This window comes from Typopeltis vanoorti, chromosome 3 (genome assembly GCF_054136105.1).
Source record: "Typopeltis vanoorti isolate ZY-2024b chromosome 3, IOZ_Tvanoo_1.0, whole genome shotgun sequence".
Classification (NCBI taxonomy): Eukaryota; Metazoa; Arthropoda; class Arachnida; order Uropygi; family Thelyphonidae; genus Typopeltis; species Typopeltis vanoorti.
Window position 1 is genome coordinate 34,539,799 of NC_143551.1, and position 20,307 is coordinate 34,560,105.

The window sequence follows — 20,307 nt, forward strand, 5'->3', positions numbered from 1 at the left end:
AATTGATAATCAACTTTTATTTAAGAATGGCAAAAGAAATTCATAAGCAAACAGAGTATTTTTTCTAATAAATCAAAATTGAAAGTATAAGTAACATATGCCTGGTATTGTTCTTGCTGTCTTTCCAACTTTACCATAAACCACCTCAGTATTGCATTACTTAACATATATTATTTTATATTCAGGGCATATTTAATCTTTCAGTGTTCCTTTTCGTCCTGAAATTAAAAGGGCATCCCATGCCACAGTATGAAGCTTGGTATGTCACAAATACCATATGAGCTCTACTTTGATCACCACTGTTATATGTTAAATTAAACTTTCCATAAAATTATATTCGTGTTGAAGTCTTTATTCAAGTGTAGGTAGACAAAATTTTTATGTGAAGTATCTTCACAATTAGGCACTTGTATATTGTAGGTTGTTGTCTTCGCATCAATTGGCTTAGTATCCCATAATGCAAAACACACATTTTTTAGGGTGTGCATTATGGGAAAGGTCACTACTGAGACTAGTAGTGACCTTAAGGTTTTATCAGTAGGAGCCACATCGAGAAGAGATACTAAGATTGACGTAATGTAGAAGCCAGCCATATATGGGTAGTGACTCTTCCCATAATGTATACCATTATACACACACCCAGAAATGTATATGCTTTGCATTATGGGATACTAAGCCAATTTCTGTATATAAATAGCCTAATCATAAAGGTACCTTGAAATGTTGCATATTTGTGATTGCAATAAAAACTGCAGTATTGTAAAAGCTGCATTCACTTGCAGAGTTTGTTTGCTTAAACTTCCTGGCAAGTTTAATTTCATTTGTAACCAAGTGAAAAAAAATTCTACATTTTTATATGATTTTACCATTCAAAAATAAACTTTTTTGATAACATGTTTTTGCACACTTTCCTAAGTATTTTTTTATTAGTAAATGCCATATTTTTTATGAAACTGTTTTTTCTGTAAACAAAATTCATTAAATTAGAATTTATTGCAAGAGAGTAAAGCAAGTTAGTTTTCAATTCACTTGAAGTATGCAGTTTATAAATTACACAATTTATTAATGCATCAAAATTGAGATTGCTTTTGTCCTCAAAACATGTTGAGCCAACTTTATAATTACCACTCAGTGATCTTGTATGTAAAGTTGTTAAATTTTGAAATGTTGCATATTTGTGATAGCAATAAAAACTGCAGTATTGTAAAAGCTGCATCCTCTTATATACTCTTATGAATGATATGAGTTCTTGTATTCAAATGTCTGTGGTATAACAATATTTGTTTCTTCTTAATGGATAAACAGACAGACTTATTTATGAAAACTACAAATTTAGTTGATAGTTGAATTCTGCATGTTTTTTTTTATTACTTTTTTTTACAGGGGAATGTGGCATCTTTCTGACTTCAAGACCAATGTACTGTGGTTACAGTATATTTTAAAGGAAATTCTCCAAAAAGTTGAAGATGGACCTCAAGTATATGTTAAAACAATAAAAAAGCAGTTTGTTGTTTGGCAAAAGAATTTACCTGATTGTAAATCTGCACGTGATTTTGTAACTATCTGTATTATTCCACATTTAAAATTCTTTGGTAAAGAACTCCCTTATTTTAATAATGATTATCCATCAGGATTACAGTTATGAACAATTATGGTTAACATTAATATCAGCACATCACTCTCAGCAACTTTTGCGATCTTGAAAGATTTCTAGGTCAGAAACTTGTTACTTTTTTGCTTTTAAATATCACATAATTGATTTTATATATATAAACCACTGTTGTGAATTTTACACAACAATTACAAAAAATAGGTATTATAAATCAGATTTTGGTATATAGATGATTTCTTAGTTGACAGAAGTACATTTTTCATCCATCGCATGATCTAACAAAAACTATGAATAAAAGATGAAGTATAATGTAAATGTAAATATAAGTGTAAAGTATAAGTATAAATAAATGTTGATATTTTTATAGTGGTCAGCAGTGTACATACTTTTTAAAATAAAGTTTTCAGTATCGTGACTTTAAAAACAGCGTGAAAGTGCCCCCTGCCCTGTTTTATAATCATTTTTTGTATCAAGTTAGTGAATGAAAATTAGCCATAGTGAAGGCATGTGATTGATGATTTTACTGTCAAATTGTAAAAGAATGCTCTTAACTGAGATATGCATATCTAGGCTTCAGATGTTACTGAAAATGTGTGCATTATATTTAAAGGAAAGAAAAAACTTAATCCATGATTTATAATATTTAATCTTGTATTGTCAATATGATTTTCTTATAATTTCATCACTTTCTTTTAGTTGTTTCACTAGTCACTGATATTATGGTATCCACCTTAGACTGGTTTGTTCCAGCTTTTGTAATAATCATAATTGAACTGTAATTCAGCCATAATAAAATATTTGATATTTTGTCTCACATTGTGAGAATTATTTTTATTTTCTTCATAGTAGTTGTGTATGTCTTTGTATTTTTATAATAGCTTTTACATTCAAAACTTATCACTAATCCAGTAATTATTTGCTCTGATCCTTGATTTTTTTCACTGAATAGTTTTATTATATATCATCTAATATTTCCATTATTTTGATGGTGTTTTAAATTCCTCTTTTTTATACTGTTAGACGTGTTGTTTTACTTTAGATGACACAATTATCAAAGTATATTTGATTTATTTAGAAATAAATTAAAGATGCCAAAAAATTATATTCTTGGTTTAATCCTTTATTCAAAGTTGCATGTGAAATATAGTCATGATAGTTTTATTTATTAAAAATCTCACTTTTTATATTGATTTAAAATGCAGTAAATTAATATAAAAGATCAGATTTTTTTAAATACAGTATTAAATAAAATTTAATGAAATCAGTATTTCATTAAATTCTTCAAAATTCCTTTATATAATTAATTTGGAAATTTCTGTAACATGATTTCATCGAATAATTATTTCATTACTCGTCAATAGTCTCTACTTATATTACCATTAAGTTTCAGGATAGTAGTTTTAGGTTAATGGAATCCTTAATCACAATTAGTAAAGTCCTTACCTAAACAAATCAAATATACATTCAATTTAAACTGTGGTGCAATACAAACTGTTCATGCCAAATGTTTCATTGCTTTATTTTAAATGTTGGATCTGTGTTAACATTTTATAGAAAGACCATTTGAACATTTCCTGTATATTCGCCCAAACTCTGCACTTATCATTCATTCATAAATGTTACTATGCAGTATGACAGAAGCCATGCCACATATCTATTAGTATTGGTAATTTTGAGGAGTTTCTATTCTTTTATTTTTTCTTTTAATTCAAACTTTGTACATAATCTTTCATTATAAAAATTAGATATATTATTCATATAGCCAAGGTAAGGGAGCTATGAAATCAGTGTATTATATCTTTTTTTCAGGGTTATATGTTTTTCAGAATGGAAACCAAGTTTCTGGGAGAAGCAACTTATGAGACCAACTAACTTGCCCCTTTAGTTGAAAAGACTTAATAAAGGTTTTTGCAATATGAAATAACCTATTCAATATACTTCATTCTTCTTATTGATGGAAACAGTTTTCATGAACTACGTATGTGCTAAATTAGCAAGTTAATAGAAAAAAATATTTTTTCATGAGATAAAATAATCCTATGACATCCTTTATTCTTAAGTCGAGTGTTATTTGAACAGCTGCAAATTGTCAAACTGTGTCATCCTGACCACAGACAAGCGTATACAAAAGAGCATGCGGATAACTTATGTCTGTACACGAATGCTAGGAGTATCAGAAAAATGGAGCGAGTTTGTTGCCTTGGTTAATATATTTGGAACTTCATATTGTAGGCATTAGCAAGACCTCATATCTCTTCTGATATAAATACTGTATCCTTTGCATTCAATACCAGTTAGTATGTCAAGTGCAAAGAATACAGTATTTTTAGGAGAGAAGGGGGCATGCTGCTTATAATATCAGATGACTTGAATCCAGATAGAGTTGAGACCTATGACTGCAATACTAGTAACAGTTTTTCATGTGGCAGAATTTGAAGCCATCTGGTGTAAGGTGAAGTCTAACAAGATCAGTTACATAGTGGGGTGTTGTTACAGACCTGGTGGATCAATTGCTAGTGATGAAGAAATGCATTGCCAAATAAATGGGTGCAAAAAGAGTAATCATAATGGGAGACTTTAATTATCCAAATATTGATTGGGTAGCAGTAGAATTTCATGAGAAGAATGAAAATGCATTTATTGAGCTGTTGTGAGACAACTTCAAGCAGCATGTGACTGAAGGAACTCTTAAAGAGTGTTAGAAGGCATTTCAGTTAAAGACGTAACTATTCCTCCGGTTGGTGACAGTGATCATGCGGTACTCACTTGGGAAGCGACTAAGTTTATGGATATTCCACTCAGAAAAGGTTACATGCTGAACTATGAAGCAGGAAATTGTGACTTGCTGAGTTCAACAGAATGGGATTGGTTATTGGATGGGAAGCATTTAAAAAATAATTAAATGATGCAATAAACCAATTCGTATTTCAGGAGTTGTGGTGATGTGTAGGTCAAAGATAATCCCAAACAGTTCTTTCCATATGCTTCAAATAAAGAATGTTTAAGGCGGAATTCGAAAAGTTAATTCTTGCATTCAGAAATGGGTTGACAGAGAATCTACTTTGCAACGAACAGCATGGTTTGGTTCTTTGAAAATGCACCGAAAACAGTTAATCGAATGGCAGTTCATTGCACAATTCGTCGCAGATGCACAAAACTGACAAATTTTAATATGGATCTTAACTATGAAATTTCATGCAGCCAGAGCTGAATTATTAATATAATTTTGAAACTTCTTTACAATAATGTTATAAAAGTGATCCAGATGGAACTAAAACTGAACCGCGCATAACCTCTTCGAATTCCACTAAGTCAACAGTTATTGTGATATATAATTTCCACACGTCCCTTTGTAGCCCCCGAATACAGTGAAACCTCGCTAAACGCGAATTCGATATGTACGAAGAGTGAAATATTTCATTTTGCGATTTTTTTATGTTACGCGAAATTTTTGTCGCCAATCTGCAGCGATCGTCGGCACTTCTCAATGCAGTGGCAGTGTTGCGGGCGGTGGCCGGCGACACTCGGCAGTTGACTCAAAACTATCATCGCAAGCACACGTGCAAACTCTGTTCTCTTGCTCAATCACTTTTCCTTCATTTCGCTTTAATTTAGATACCTATAAGACTTGATTATATTCAATCCCTGATATGGAAAAGAGAAAGACTGATAAAGAAAGCGGCAATAACAAAAAGAGAAGAAAAGTAATTAGGTTAGAGAAAAAGCTGGAAGTCATTAAGAGACATGAAAGTGGCGCTAGTAATACAATGCTTATTCTAGACCTGGGGTAAAGCTAGTCTACAGTTAAGAGCAAAAAATACAAAGAACAAGGAGAAGTTGCTACTGCTTCTTTAAGCATGCAGATCACTCGAATTAGATTAATGATCGAGATGGAACGTCTTCTATCACTCTGGATTGATGATTGTGACCAAAAAAGAATACCTCTTAATACAAAGAATATTCAGACAAAGCTCTCAATATTTTTACCTCATTGAAAGAGACCAGATTTCAAGAGGTATGTGAAAGCTTTACTGCGAGTTTAGGATGGTTTGACCGTTTTAAAAATCGAGCTGGACTGCATAACGTAAGAATAATTGGGAAATCTACTAGTGCTGATAAAGATTCGGCCAAGTTTCCTGAAGAACTGCAAAGGATAATTCAGCAGGGCGGTTATGATGATCGTCAAATATTCAACGTCGATGAAATTGGTCTTTTCTGGAAGCGTATGCCAACAAAAACTTTCCTAGTTAAAACTGAAGCATCTCAACTAGGATACCAAGTATCTAAAGATTGTTTTACGCTTTTATTAGGAGGCAATGCAGAAGGCTATTTTAAACTCAAGCCTATGTTAGTTTATCGTGCGCAAAATCCAAGATCTAACAATACTGAAGAAATTAGCACATTTGGAAAAGAACTCGGATTTAATGAACTGAATAATAAAGATGTGAGAAACTTGCTTGAATCACATTCAGAACATTTAAGCGGGAATGATCTCCTTCAACTAGAAGAACGGCATGCATATGAAGAAGACAAGGAGTGCGAACACGAAGAAAATGTTACGACTAAGAAACTAATTGCAACAGAACTTAAGCTAGTTTTCAATCGCATTGAACATGCTAAGCGAATTTTGTTTGATGCTGATCCTGATATGGAACGAAGCTTCGAAGTCCGCCGAAATCTTGATAAAGTAGTCACCAGCTATCGCAAATTGCATGAAGATGAAAAAGTCGAGCACGATTTCAAACATATTTACTAAATTTTTTTTGTAAAAAAAAGTAGCTCAATCAAATGTTCAGACATTAAATTAAAATGTAAGCATTTCTTTGATGATTTTATCCTTTAATGTAGCTTATGTATTTATTGTATTTTTTTCCCTTTCAAATTTATGCTAACTGATGGAAGAATTATAATTATTCCTATTGTTTATTGTATTCGCTTAGCGCGCATTAATTGATGAATTAATTAAGCGAGTTTTTCTTGTATAGTTGAAGTAAAAAATGGAACGGTTCCGCAAATTTTGTAAAATATTCAAATACCAAATCTGAGTAAAATTTATCCTTTATCATATAGGTGGCGTGTGTGCGGAAGTTACATATTAATAAAAATAGTAATAATAATGGAGCCTTCGTAGTTCAGTCGGTATAAACGAAGCTCTTTAGTTGAAAGAAGGGTTCGAATCCGTCTATGACACGAATCATTATCATCGGTCCTCTTCAACTGAGGCCTCATACAGAAATGGCAGGGCTTTTCCTCCGGGAAACAGGCAAACTGGTCCCATGAACACACATTTACAGACAGGAAACCATGTTCTTCTATAGTTATTCCTTAGTAAAGTACCATTGCTATTCCCACCAACCATTAGGATGATGATGGGGAATAATGGTAACCATTATTACTGCTACTAACAATAAGAATGCACCTACTATTAATAATAATTAGTAGTAATAGGTGTCTTCAATTAGAAACGTGAGGATTGCATGCAATAGGTCGACATAAAGATTTTTTACATAATCTTTTCCAGATTGTGAAAAACACATAAAATACACAAAACGCATTTACTGACTGAAAGGAATATATCTTCAAATAAATAAAACATAGAAAAAATATTTCCACACACATCTACATAAAGGAGATATGCTCATTTTTCAGTTAGCTATTCATTCGATGAATTGCTTTTTCGTGGAACTGCCTTTCGATTACATGCTTTTTCGATTAACAGTTGTTGGATGAACTGCCTTTTGATTTATGGTTTATTCGATAAATTGTTTTCGATGAATTTTCTGGATACCGTCGTAACTATTGTGACTGCATTGTCGTCTTTACAGCTACTAAATGGTACATATTGCAAATTGCTCAACCTTGGAATACTGCTCACACATTTGGGTTCTGTACTAAAAACCTTTGTAAGAGCTCTTGATTCTGTTCATAAGAGGGCAGTTTTGCTAATTGACCCCCCCCCCCCAGTCTCATGGATGGTCAGTTTCCGCATTGTGTTTCTTCCAAAGATCGTTCCATTGTCATTGTTCAACAGAATGGACAGTTTCCATGGGCATATCTTTATATTTCCATGACGCAACAACAGACATCATTTTACATTTGAACTGCTAACTCACCGAACCTGCTACTCCCATTTAACTTTCCTTGCACGTGCCTCTGTTCTGTGGAACAGCCTCTCCTGAAAGATCACTTTTCGCTTTACCGCTGCTCATACCTTGTATTAATTTGCTATAGGCTTTGAGGTGTCTCGTGTCTAAATGTTGATGTATAAATTATTTTAATTTTCACACTTTTTTTTTCACAACTTTTTCCAGTCACATTTTGTGATCTCTCAGAATCAGGGAAAATGTACTGACATATGGCTGACTTAAAATGGGAATCAAATAACATTTGGGGTTGGCACAATAAGCGCCAAAGTTTTTTTTGAATGGTTTCACTATTTTAAAGGTGGTGTAACGAAGCAAAAGTAATGATTGTTTTTCTTTGATCGAAAGTGTTTTGCATTCCACAAAGTTGAACCATTACGTTTCTTACTGCCGACGTGTGTGTGTGTATATATATATGTATATATATATATATATATATATATATATTAGTTATTAACACTCACATTTTCAAAAGCTTCTGGTGTACTTCGAAGCAATACACCGGAAACAATTTCGTAAGAATGCACTTTCTACATTTCACTTATAATGTCCAAATTACACTATTCTACTTCCCTTAAAACTCTGAAGAGTTTCAGAAATAATTTTTTTGTAAGTGAAAATTATATTTAAAAAAATAAATTCTATTCTGTTTCCACTCTTTTTTTTTTAAACTCCTATCTGAAGGATGGATTTTTTTTTCCCCTCGACCATCTTAAAGAGTTCTGGCTCCGTGCTTAATGAGCTGTAACTAAGCTGCTTTTTGTGTGTACCTTTAAATTATTTTCTTTTCGTCCTACCGGTGCAATTTATGATTTCCACAAACTTTTATTCAAAACTTTATTTTTAAAAATTCGATCTCAAGAGTTCAAATCTCTTCATAAATTTCGATAAATAAAGCCTTCATTTACATATGCATAGACGATCTGATTTTTTTAAAATCCCCAATTAAATAGTGCATTTAATCAAATTTGATATGTAACATTCCATAAACTAATGAAAAAAAATCAGAAAAAGTAATCATTCCAGAAATCTCAATGACTTTAATTTTAAATTAAATTACATTTTAATAATAATAAAATTTCTGTTTTAATCAAAATATACTCAAGTTTTTAAATGTTCACATTTTTATGTTATTTATTTTTGAACATAAAATGTGACATCAGGGATTTTTCTCCCGGAAACTCGGGTTTTTCATCCCGCATACAGGCAAATCGGCCCTTCAGAACACAGGCAATTTACAGACAAAAAATACTAGTTGTGGAGGTGGGCGGTAGATGGCGTTGATGGAGATGATTCGTAGTAGAGGTTCGATGTAGTAGTTGAGACAGTTGTAGGTGTCCTCTCGCGATGAGTCTTCGGACTCCTTGGAGGTGTCACGAATAATAATAATAATAATAATAATAATCAACTATACAGAAAGCTAATGTCAATTATTTCTTTCTATTTTTCTGCATGTTTTTCTCTTTTAGTTCGTTTGCGTACTTATTTTACCCAAAACGGAACCAACTCGATGTAACAAGTTTCTTTTTTTTTTACTTGGTTATAAATGAAATGAAAAATGTACTTGTTGAATCATGTGGAAGTGACTAAATTTAAGAATGCTTCAAGAAAATGCTGTAAAATTAAGGATGCCATTGCCTCGTTACAAAGTCCTCACTTGGACTATCGTGCACAGGTTTGGTTTCTGTTGTGATTCTGATATATTGGAGAGAGTACAAAGGAGAGTGTTAAAAATGATATCAGGATTGTGGAATACTGATTATGAAGACAGATTGAGAATTTATAGACTGCAAACAGGAGAAATAGGAGTAATATGATTGAGACCTACAAACTTCTGAAAGGATCATACGGGATTTCAATTCATGGAATTTTTTATATTTTATGGAGGATGGAGAAGGGACAAGAAGACAAGCTGAGAATGAATGCCGCTAAGAAGGGGTTGACATCTAAATTTTTCTCTCATGGTGCATGATTGGAACGGATTTTCATTGAATGTGTATGCAAGCAGCGCGAATGAATTCAAGAACAAGGGTGATAGCTGGTGCGTGTAGTATGTGGCTTCCCTCGATGAGTCCCTGGCTCCATAGGGATCTCTCTTAATAATAATAATAATAATAATAATAGTCCAAGTGTAAGCAAACAAAGTTTCCACTTGAAGTTACTTCACGCCTACACTACTTATATATAGAAGCTAAAGATAGATACAATATCCTTTGCTGATGATCAAATTGTATTAGCTAAATCAAATGATGATCTACAAAGAGTAAAATCATTAAATGAAATTTTACAATAATATACGAGAATATCAATCAGCAATAAATAAGGTCCAATAAGAAAAAATTGTGATAGATAAAATAGAAGTAAATAATTTCATATACCCGAGATGTGACTTATATGGCGATGAAAGTAATAAGGGCTTTAAAATAACAAATTTTGTTAAACTAAATGTCATAATGATACATTTAAGCCATCAAGCTTTATTGTATGAACCATATAAAAGCAGAATGAAGAACAGTTGGATAATCCAGATGGGACCATAAAACAAAGGATGAAATATTACAACCCCTGAATATAAAACCAATTAACTACTATATAAACAAAAATGCTTTATATAGTAGGACAATAGCACACTATCAAAAATACTATACGGATATAAAATAAAAGGGAAAATAAGAATTAAAAGACAAAGCGATTGCATGAGACCGGAACAGGCCACTTGGCTTAAGTTGCATAATAGAAAGACAACTAGCGCATTATATTACTTTGCCTTTTTATAGTTTGATATGTATAACGCTTTAACCTCCCTATGGTCATGTGGACGAAATAGACCAAATTGCGCTTCTTATCCGTGTTATTCAATAGGTGTTACAGAATCTTACCCAGATTTAGGAAATAACTAGAAAAATATGGTTATAATTAGCTCAATCATTTTCGCATTCACAGCTCAAATAATAACAAAAAAGCAGTGGGCGAAGCAACCAGCTTCTCCTTATGCTCTGGGGACATGCGGCGACGTAGCTTCGCAGGGGAACAATTCCACTTTTTTACTTACGTTACATAAAAGATTTAGAGCTTGAAGCTAGTAGCGATTAATTTTTATTGATGATGACAGTAATATTGTTATTAATACAACGCATGTCTTTTTATCAGTTATAAATTAAGAGATTATGGAAATAAAAAATCATTATATAAATGGGAGACTGCGTGCGTGTGCTTTTTAAAAATATAATAAATGACTGCACTTAATATGGGAGTGTTGCTGGGAAAGTAACAAATAGCATTCAATGAATAACACTCAATAAATGCTGTTTTCTTTTTTTTTTTTTTCAAGTCCATTTTGATAGAAGAAACTATTCTTAAATGGGTAGAAGGAAATAAACAATAAAAATCGTTTGATAAAATGACGAAAATTGACATTATGCTCAACATTTTATCAAATCTGGTGGAATTGTTCGATCTGTAGAAAAGATAAAATTTTTAACGATGAATGTTAAAAGGCTATAATTTCACCAAGTTATAGCCTCTTAACGACATTAGACAGTTAAACAGACATAGTAACCTAAGTGGGGGAAAAAAATACTAGCAGCTAGCAAAACACTAGCCAGTAGCTGAACATTTTCTAGGACCAGAGTTATTCGCGCCGCTAAAATAGAGTTTTCTTTTCCCAAAATATGATCGAGTGTTTAACAATCTTAGAATAATCGACCAAGATACACGATTATATTCTTGTATAGTGAGAGCTGTGGAGTTTCCATACTTATACAATCACACGTGTACCACAGCAGTAGAAAATTAGTTATTTTAGAAATATTTCGTCTTACGTATCGTAAGACATGAGTGCGAGCGAAGAACAACAGTAAGGAATTTGAACAAAAGAACAGTAGAACGCATGCGTGAAATTAGAATCCATCTATACATACAATCGTATATTTTTAAAGTTAATGGTGGGCTGAAAATGATAATTAAAATTTTGCAGAGTTGTCTGCTGTACTCCTATTGTCTTCACCTAGCACGCAGCAGAAAAGTGAGCTCAAAAAAAGTATTAGAGGATCTATTTTTCTTATTCGATACAATTAACAAATTAAAGAATGTCTTCGATCATTAATGTCAATAAGATTATTTAATAATTTGCGTACGAAATAAGAGAATATCTCTTTCTCGATTACAACCAAGGTAGCGAAAATTCTCAAGAAGTATAAAATCCGAAATATATTTACACCGCTAAACAAAATGCGATTCTTGCTTCGCTTAGTGAAATCAAACAGAAACCTGAAGTACTCAGGTGTTCATATATATATATTTGAGATGAAAAGACACAAAGAGTTTGTTAGCATGGCTCATTAACGTCGAAGTAAGCTAACCAGATATTATTCCCATAACGGCGATTTAATTTGTTTTATAGGTCTGTCTCGCAAAACTTCGTGGCACTAAGATGCGCGATGTCAGGGAGGGAAAAGCAGGCGTGGAGGGGGGGGGTATACAGAGGGAGTGGAACGGATGGTTGAGCACAGGGCAGCCAAACAAACTGACTAATTAGGTTTTAGGGTGCCTCGACATCTGAGGTCATTTGCAGAGCAACAAAGTGACTAATAAGTGAGCGCACGGGCGCCCTCTACTGGGCAAGGCAACGTTGGCAATGGCGAAATGTGAAGCGGAGCTCGTGTCGCTTTACTGTTTCTGTAATAAAACCAATATATAATATTGGTTTTATTATATTTAGATACGTTGACGGTCGCGGTTTACCTCGGCGTGTTTTATTTCATGTGCAACTGTTACAATATTTATTTTTATTATATTTTCGGATTATTGTCATTTATTATTTTGAATAATCACTTAGTTCTTTTTATTTTCATTTTACATAATGTATTTATATAACGTGTTAAAGAAAATATATTGTTTAGGGCGCTTTTCAACATGGCTACGAAGAGAAAACTAAGAAAAACAACAGATGAGCATCGTGACTTTAAAACTGAATGGATTGAATCTTTCGCGTTTATCTCGAACTCTGATGGCCTTCCTACCTGTCTTATTTGCCAAGAAAAACTGGCGCACAACAAATAGTCAAATTTGGAGAGACACTTCATGACAAAACATGCCACATTTGCCAGAAAATATCCTGTCGGTGACACGAGAAAGAGAGCAGTTGAAGTTGGAGAGAGTTTGCCAATGATGTTAATATTGCACTTCGTAGTGAGTCAGGAGATTGCTAAGAGAGGAAAACCATTCACAGATGGTGAATACATAAAATGTTGTTTTGTTAATACATCTGAAGAAATTTTTCGGGATTTCAAAAACAAAGCAGAGATTTTAAATAAAATTAAAAACATACTGTTATCTGCCAAAACAGTAGCAGATAGGACAGTTACAATGTCCTCAAATGTGACCGACCAACAAGTCGATGACGTTAAATTAGCTTCAGCTTTATCAATTGCGGTAGATGAGGCTTGCGATATTAAGGATACAGCCCACGTTTCCCTTTTTGTGCAGTATGTATCATCTGAGGGTCCGAGAGAAGAATTTCTAGGATTATTGTCACTCAAGGGCCAAACACGTGCAGAGGCAAATGCCGTCCTTGAATGCATGGAAAAAAATCAGATCCCACTCAATAAAATTGTGTCAATTGCAACCGATGGCGCAAAAAGTATGATGGGGCGAAAAAGTGGTTCGTTTCAATTTTAAAAGGAAAAATTTAATCATGAAGTGATTATTTTTTATTGTATACTCCACTAGGAAGCACATTGTGCACAAACATTTACAGAAGAAATTGGTAAAATTATGGAATTGGTAATTAAGATTACCAACACCATTATAGCAAGGGCACTTAACCATCGACAATTTAAAGAGTTGGTAAGTGAAATAGAGAGAGAGAGAGAGTATTCAGATCTTCTCCAGTACAACTGGATTCGATGACTTTCCAGAGGTGACATGTTAAAGCGTTTTGCATCTTGCATAAATGAAATCAAACTATTCCTCGACAACAAGGATGTTCGATATCCAGAATTAACAGAAGATTAGTGGTTGCAAAAATTGTACTTTATGGTGGACGTTACATCACAACTGAATCATTTCAATCGTAAATTACAAGGCAAGGGAAATGCTGCATTTTCAATGTTAGAGGAAGTTATTTCGTTTGAAAAGAAATTGATTCTGTTCGCTGAAGATTTAGAGAGGGGAACTTTAGTTCATTTTCCAAACTTGTCTCAATATCGCCGAGAAAACAATGCCCTCATTAACAAAAATTATTTCAAGACAGCAGTTTTTTAAACACGAGAGAATCTTTTCTTCAAAGGTTTCAGGAATTCAGAAATAATAAAGCGACTCTAGCTTTTATTACAAATCCTCTTAATGCCAATGTAAAGGAATTAAATTTTTCTCCGTTTGATATTGACTCGGCTAATTTTGAAATACAATTGCTTGACTTGACAAGCAAAGACTTATGGAGTTCCAAATTTGTACGTCTTGATACTGAAATCGAACAACTGGAAAAAAGAAAAATGCAGTCTGATTTCTTAGCTCAAGCAGACTGCTATAAAAGAACTACAGAAGGCAGACTCAATGATTTCCAATACTTGGAATAGTCTTCCGGACTCATATCATGAGTTGAAAAAATTTGCATTTGGTGTTCTCAGTATCTTTGGGTCTACATATTTATGTGAGCAATCGTTTTGTAACATCAATTTCATTAAATGTAAATTGAGGAGCCAAATTACTGATGCCAACTTGGAATCTTGTCTTAAATTAAAAACGACTAGTTACAAACTGGACATACAGAAACGTTCTAAGGAAATGCAAGCTCATTGCTCACACTGCTTAAAACCAACGAGAGCAATTTTTGTGATTTTTTCTTCATTTAATAAAGATATAATTAATATTATAATTTGTTATATATTACTATAAATTTACTATAATATTACTTTAAATTTTTCTTACTTGTAAAAATATATTTATGGCTCTCGAATAATTTTTAAATTGTTGTGAGGGACAGGTTTGGCTGTTCCGTCTCAAAAGTTTGCCGACCCCTGATCTAGATCATCGGTTTCCAACCGGGGGTACTTGCTGGGCCATTCAGGGGTACACGAAAAATAATCAGTAATGGCGGAAAAACAAGTAAAGTAAACTATTTTACATTAAGATATGCACTGAGCAAAAGTGTCAGTATTTAAAAACAGCTATTTTAAAAACAAGGGGTACAATTTATAGAAATGGGTTTAAAAGGGGTACGCAAGTGGGAAAAGGTTGGGAACCACTGATCTAGATTCGTGGCATTGAACTCCTACGAGTGATGTGTCTCTGCTGTGGTTTTTTACCGCAGCATTTTTACGGATAATTCTTGGTTACTTCAAGGAAGGACGGTGATTTTTTTTTTCATCGATTGAATTAAGGATCGTAGTTTGGTGTTGAAATTTCTGAGAATTTTTACTATATATATATAAATATATATATATATATATATTCAAATATTTTCCACATATAGATGTTTGCAAGTGCGGGATAAAAAGGTTTACGCATTACACGAGTTTTGTTTATGGATAATGTCCTTGTATATGAAGCAACTGGATTTATGATCCTTTAGGAAAGGCAATTTTCCTGGAGAATTTATCTTCTAATAGTTTATCACTTCCTCTGAATCAACACGAGAAAAGAGAGAGAGAGAGAGATAATATTGTATGCTTTCATCTTTTTCGAGACGGATGCCATTTAAAATAGATACCATATGTTCAGTATTTTTATATATGAAAAAACCGAGTTTCTAACAAGCGTTTCGACAATCTATGGCGAATCAATACTTTCAAATACACCTAAGCCGAATATTTTCTTTGTAAATTTTGTACTCTATACCAGATCTTCATCAAGAGATTTGGGTACTTGATTTACTTCAATTGTCATTCCAATGTTGTCTTGCGTAAATTGTTGTTTTTTCAGTTATTGTGTAGAATATATATTTATTTATTTATAATAAAGAAAATGAGTTTTAATTCTTAAACTTCATCTTATGTGAGTGAAACTTCTGTAACTGTAGCTACGATATTCATAATTTTAGAAATCTACAACTGAATTCTGTAACTTAAGTCGCACAGCAACAGCGTTTCCATGACAACCAATTCATAGTTTTAGAAATCTGCAATTGAATTCTGTAACTTAAGTCGCACAGCAACAGCGTTTCCATGACAACCAATTCATAGTTTTAGAAATCTGCAATTGAATTCTGTAACTTAAGTCGCACAGCAACAGCGTTTCCATGACAACCAATTCATAGTTTTAGAAATCCGCAACCGAATTCTGTAAGTTAAGTCGTATAGCAACAGCATTTCCATAACAACCAATTAAAAAACAGTTTCCTTTTTCCAGATATTTAGTTTAATGCAACAAGAGATCAATAAACAATGATTAATATACAGACAACTAAGTAACTTATATACATACACTTGACACACTTAGCTATATACATATAGCACTCATTACGTGTACATATATATGTAAATATATATACGTAGCACTATATACACACAGGTGCACATGGTTGTGACGTAAGCAAGGCACTGTGTTTGGAACGTCACGGAGTTCAACCTGTGCCCAACCGATTTAACATGCCGAATAGTTAATATAATGCGAAGAGGGGAGGCAAAAGGTGAGAGTTTACGCTTTAATTTGAGAGGCGTGACATTAAGGAGAGAGAAATTGTTTAAAATATTTGGTTTGCAATTATATTTTCTAAGATCGATCAGTCTGTACATTTTTAGTGTTATTAAAGATTATTAGACGAGTATGATAGATTGATAGAGAAAGAGATAGTATAGATTGAGAGAATTTAAATGTACATCTTCTTAATCGGAATGCTGTGGCCAAGACTTCAAGCCATCTGTGTACGAAGCAATTCAATGTAGGTTTTAAGAAGTCTTTTAGAAATTTCCTCGAAGGTCTGTTTTTTTTTTCACTCTTTCTATGCTCTTCGGAATACACTTGTGTGTTCGTTCCATCCCAAGGCACACAGTCATTCGTTCTATCTGAGGAAGGTCCTAGGGACTGATTGTTGCAGTACAAGCAGATGGACGTCTCATTGGAGATGCCGCCTCTTCTACGTCCAATGCTTCAACTTCTTGCACAGTGCGAGCTAGCAATGCCTTGACGATCCAAGGATCGTTCTTAAAACCAAGACAAAATTCGTCTCGGTTGAGTTTTCCGTCTCGATCCTAAAAAAAAAAAAGAAAAGAAAAATAATCATGTTAGTATTGTTATGATTGATTTAAGGACGCTAACATATACAGCATCGACATTAGAACTGAAACAACAGGCTTCTCAAGGGCAAAATGAGTTGATGATAGGACTTTCTGTAGATTAGCATCTGAATTCGAATCTCGTCTAAGATGCATTTTAAATGACATTAAATTAGTCTCATCCTGAGATGAGTGGGTTTTCCTCTCCCGAAAAAAAAAAAAAAAAAAAAAAAAAAGGAACGCATTCGGTCAACAGTCATCATGCACTGGTTCCATAACACCTTAGTAGCTTCCATAACTACAACCAAACAATGTTTTCCTTGATGGTCTCACAATATTCAAAATACTTCGATTATTAATGGTTGTATACTCCTAAGAATACTGTAAGAATATTGTTTTGTGTTCTGACGTAGATGCTCTATAAATCTTGATTCCTTGAATCGGATTTAATTTAGTCCTAACTAATATGCATGAAATGATATTGCAACAAAAAATATATCGGGTTTAATATACTGTAATACCAACACTAATTAAAATATTGCACTTAAGTAAAGAAAACAATTATTACAATGAAAATATTGTTCCGGAATAAAAACTGTAAGAAATATAGTTGTACTAAAGACACTTAATGTTTTTCTTCAACTGAATGATCTATGGCTCTCGGAATTTGTTTCAGATAAGTAATATTACAATATTTTTCGGAAGTTTATTCAGTGATTAACTCCCCCTTCACTGAAAGAATATTTTTCTTTTAAAAAATTCCAGTGTCCTTTCATTAATTGAAGACTAGGCCCCCATATAATCGATTCTTGGAAAAAAAAATAAAAAAAGCGCTCTTTTAATTCAGTTTATTCACTTCCTTAAGCTTTTTATACTTGACTCAATTCTTCCCTTTTCGTGTGCTTCATATATAAGGTTCTCAAGCTACAAAAATAGAAGTATCAGTTATCATGATTGCCAGTTAATCATAGTTGCCCTTATATAAAATGTAAAGTTATTCCTATCTGGAATAACTTTACATTTTCAGCAGCTAATGAGCAAATTGGATTCGTCAAACCAACGAAAATATCTTATTTCGGTTTGCTAGAAGCAATCTCCCTTGTCCTGTTAATACCTTTCTCACTTCAGTGTCGTCTGTACATTTGAATGAACTTTACATTTCATGATCAATACAATTGAATAAAGTCTATTGACTAGCAATGGATCCAACACTGACTTCTACAGAACCTTATTATGGAAGTCCTATTGGAGATATGACTATTCAATACAATCTTTTTTTTTTCCTTTCACTTAACTATCCCTTGAACCACTTCCGTGTTTTATGATATCGGAATCATTTCCTGCATTTAATTTGTAGCAGCTGCATCACAGTAACTAAGTTCGATAAACAGGATTCGTTCTTAATAAAGTCACTGGGTTTCCTTTATAATTTCATAAGTGAAGCCAAATTGCTTCTGTTTCGCTTATAAAATTATAAGCGAGATCAACACAACTTAATATTGATTAATCGATAGGCTGTCTGAAAGTTGGATTAATTTGACAAATAAATGTCTTCATATATATTAAACCGTATTGCCGCACATAAAAATGAAAAGATACTTCAGCACTGACAATGGCTCACCTTGTCTGCAGAATGTTTTGGACGTGCTTTAAATGTTAACAGCGTATGGATACAAATATCTAATGCTTGATGAACAAACGTTAAAAGGTTCATTGAATCACCAATAGTTTATTCTTATTGGTGATTCTGTTATCCAATTAACGAATTTGATATTATAAATAAATAGAAATTAAAAGGTATTGTTTGCATCAGATAATTCTTATTCGCTCTGAATTATATTATATAAATTGTGAAAACTGAAATAAAAAAAAACTGAATGCTTGGAAAATTCCTTGGAAAGCTTTGTACGTGGTTTATAGAGTGTGCTTTACCTTCTTATTATAATAACAGAATTCGTTATATCTGCATTCCATAGTATGGACTGACATTTGTATTTCGTCCAGTAATGTTCCTCTTAAATGTGCTTCACCATTAATGGAAATACGATATAAAACTATTTCAATCACACTTCACAGCCTCTTTAGAATTTTGGAATCCGCTTGCAAAGGGGGGAAAAAATAAAGATGAGAGAATTTTGTGTCGTATGAATCGTATCTTTTTTTATCTGTTAGCAGCACACAGCGCGAAATGCCCTATTAAGCACGCAAAATGGTATTCCAAAATGCAGAAAAGCGATTCAAGTAATAAAGATGAGACTTAATACTGGTCTTGCTTTGTGCACTATTTCGATGGCTCCCTCGTCATTTCACTTTGCAGTCAATTACTAGAAGTACAGTTTTCTGCACAACTGGAACGATAGCTGAAAAAATCGTAGCATACTCAATATTTTCTTATATTATTTTTATTATCTGAAGATTGTCTTCTTAAATTGCCTTCTATTTCTTGAATGCAAGGCAATTTTGCTACAATTTTATGTCTTGTATTTTTGCTTTCTCTAGAAATTTTCTAACATATTTCTTCAAAGGGCTATTTATATGTCGCTTTCCCTTTGTAAAAGTGATTTTCTTCATGTGATTTTTTTTTCAGATCTTATATATTTTTTACTTTTATTTATTTTTACTGATTTTGATTATACAATATTTGTTAACTATTCGTCGAATTCTTTTTCTTTTTTTTTTTTAATAATTTTACAGCTTCCTTTCCGTAAAGAAATAAACTTCAATTAAATTAACTTATATTTAAATATCCTGTCTGTCAACTTGTTCATTCGCCAGTTAGAGGGCGCTGTGTATATTGTTATTTTAAGCAGCAGACAATACGACGACCTAAAATCATTTTAAACTTTAGGTACAGTATTAGCTCTATCGTAACATCTACCGTATAGAGCTGGTTTCGATTTATTATCAGTTTTTTTCCAGGGCAAAAATAACGCCTGGTACAAAACAATGAACGTATCCAATTTGGACCGTATTAAATATAATCACGCTGCCATTATTATAGTTATAAATAGTATCTGCATCAATGAAAGAAGGATCGATGGACGATTAGGCAAGTGAATGAAGTCTTGCGGTGTTCCAAAGTTCAATAAACAATGATAAAGTGATATAAACGACCCTAATCGGTAGAATTTAAGTTGAATTTAAGTTGAACTTTGCTGAGTGGATTACATCACACTTTTGATCATCACGAAATGGGCTATCGATTTTTTATTCGAAGGCAACTGGACTCCGTAACCCTAATTGGTAAGCGATTATTTGTATAATTTCCCCGAGAATGGCTTTGATGGAAACTAATCGTAGTACCGTCGACAGGGTGTAGCATAGAGGCAGCCTGCCT

At 33.0% G+C, this 20,307-nt stretch overlaps 2 protein-coding genes across 3 annotated transcripts in view; one reads left to right on the top strand and one right to left on the bottom strand.

Moving 5' to 3' along the window:
- Positions 1-2,424, top strand: part of LOC150108036 (uncharacterized) — a 91,725-nt gene extending 89,301 nt beyond the window's left edge. For both annotated transcript variants that reach the window (XM_090415532.1, XM_090415533.1), the window contains one exon: positions 1,384-2,424. In XM_090415532.1, coding sequence (XP_090271658.1) covers positions 1,384-1,645 — 262 coding nt within the window. In that variant the 3' untranslated portion in view covers positions 1,646-2,424. The remainder of the gene's footprint in view (positions 1-1,383) is intronic.
- A 13,666-nt stretch (positions 2,425-16,090) lies between these two features.
- The window catches only part of LOC150108037 (neuronal calcium sensor 1-like), a 158,714-nt gene continuing 154,497 nt past the window's right edge, over positions 16,091-20,307 (bottom strand). Inside the window, exon 7 of the mRNA XM_090415534.1 lies at positions 16,091-16,946. Within this exon, the coding sequence (XP_090271660.1) occupies positions 16,773-16,946 (174 nt within the window). The 3' untranslated portion in view covers positions 16,091-16,772. The remainder of the gene's footprint in view (positions 16,947-20,307) is intronic.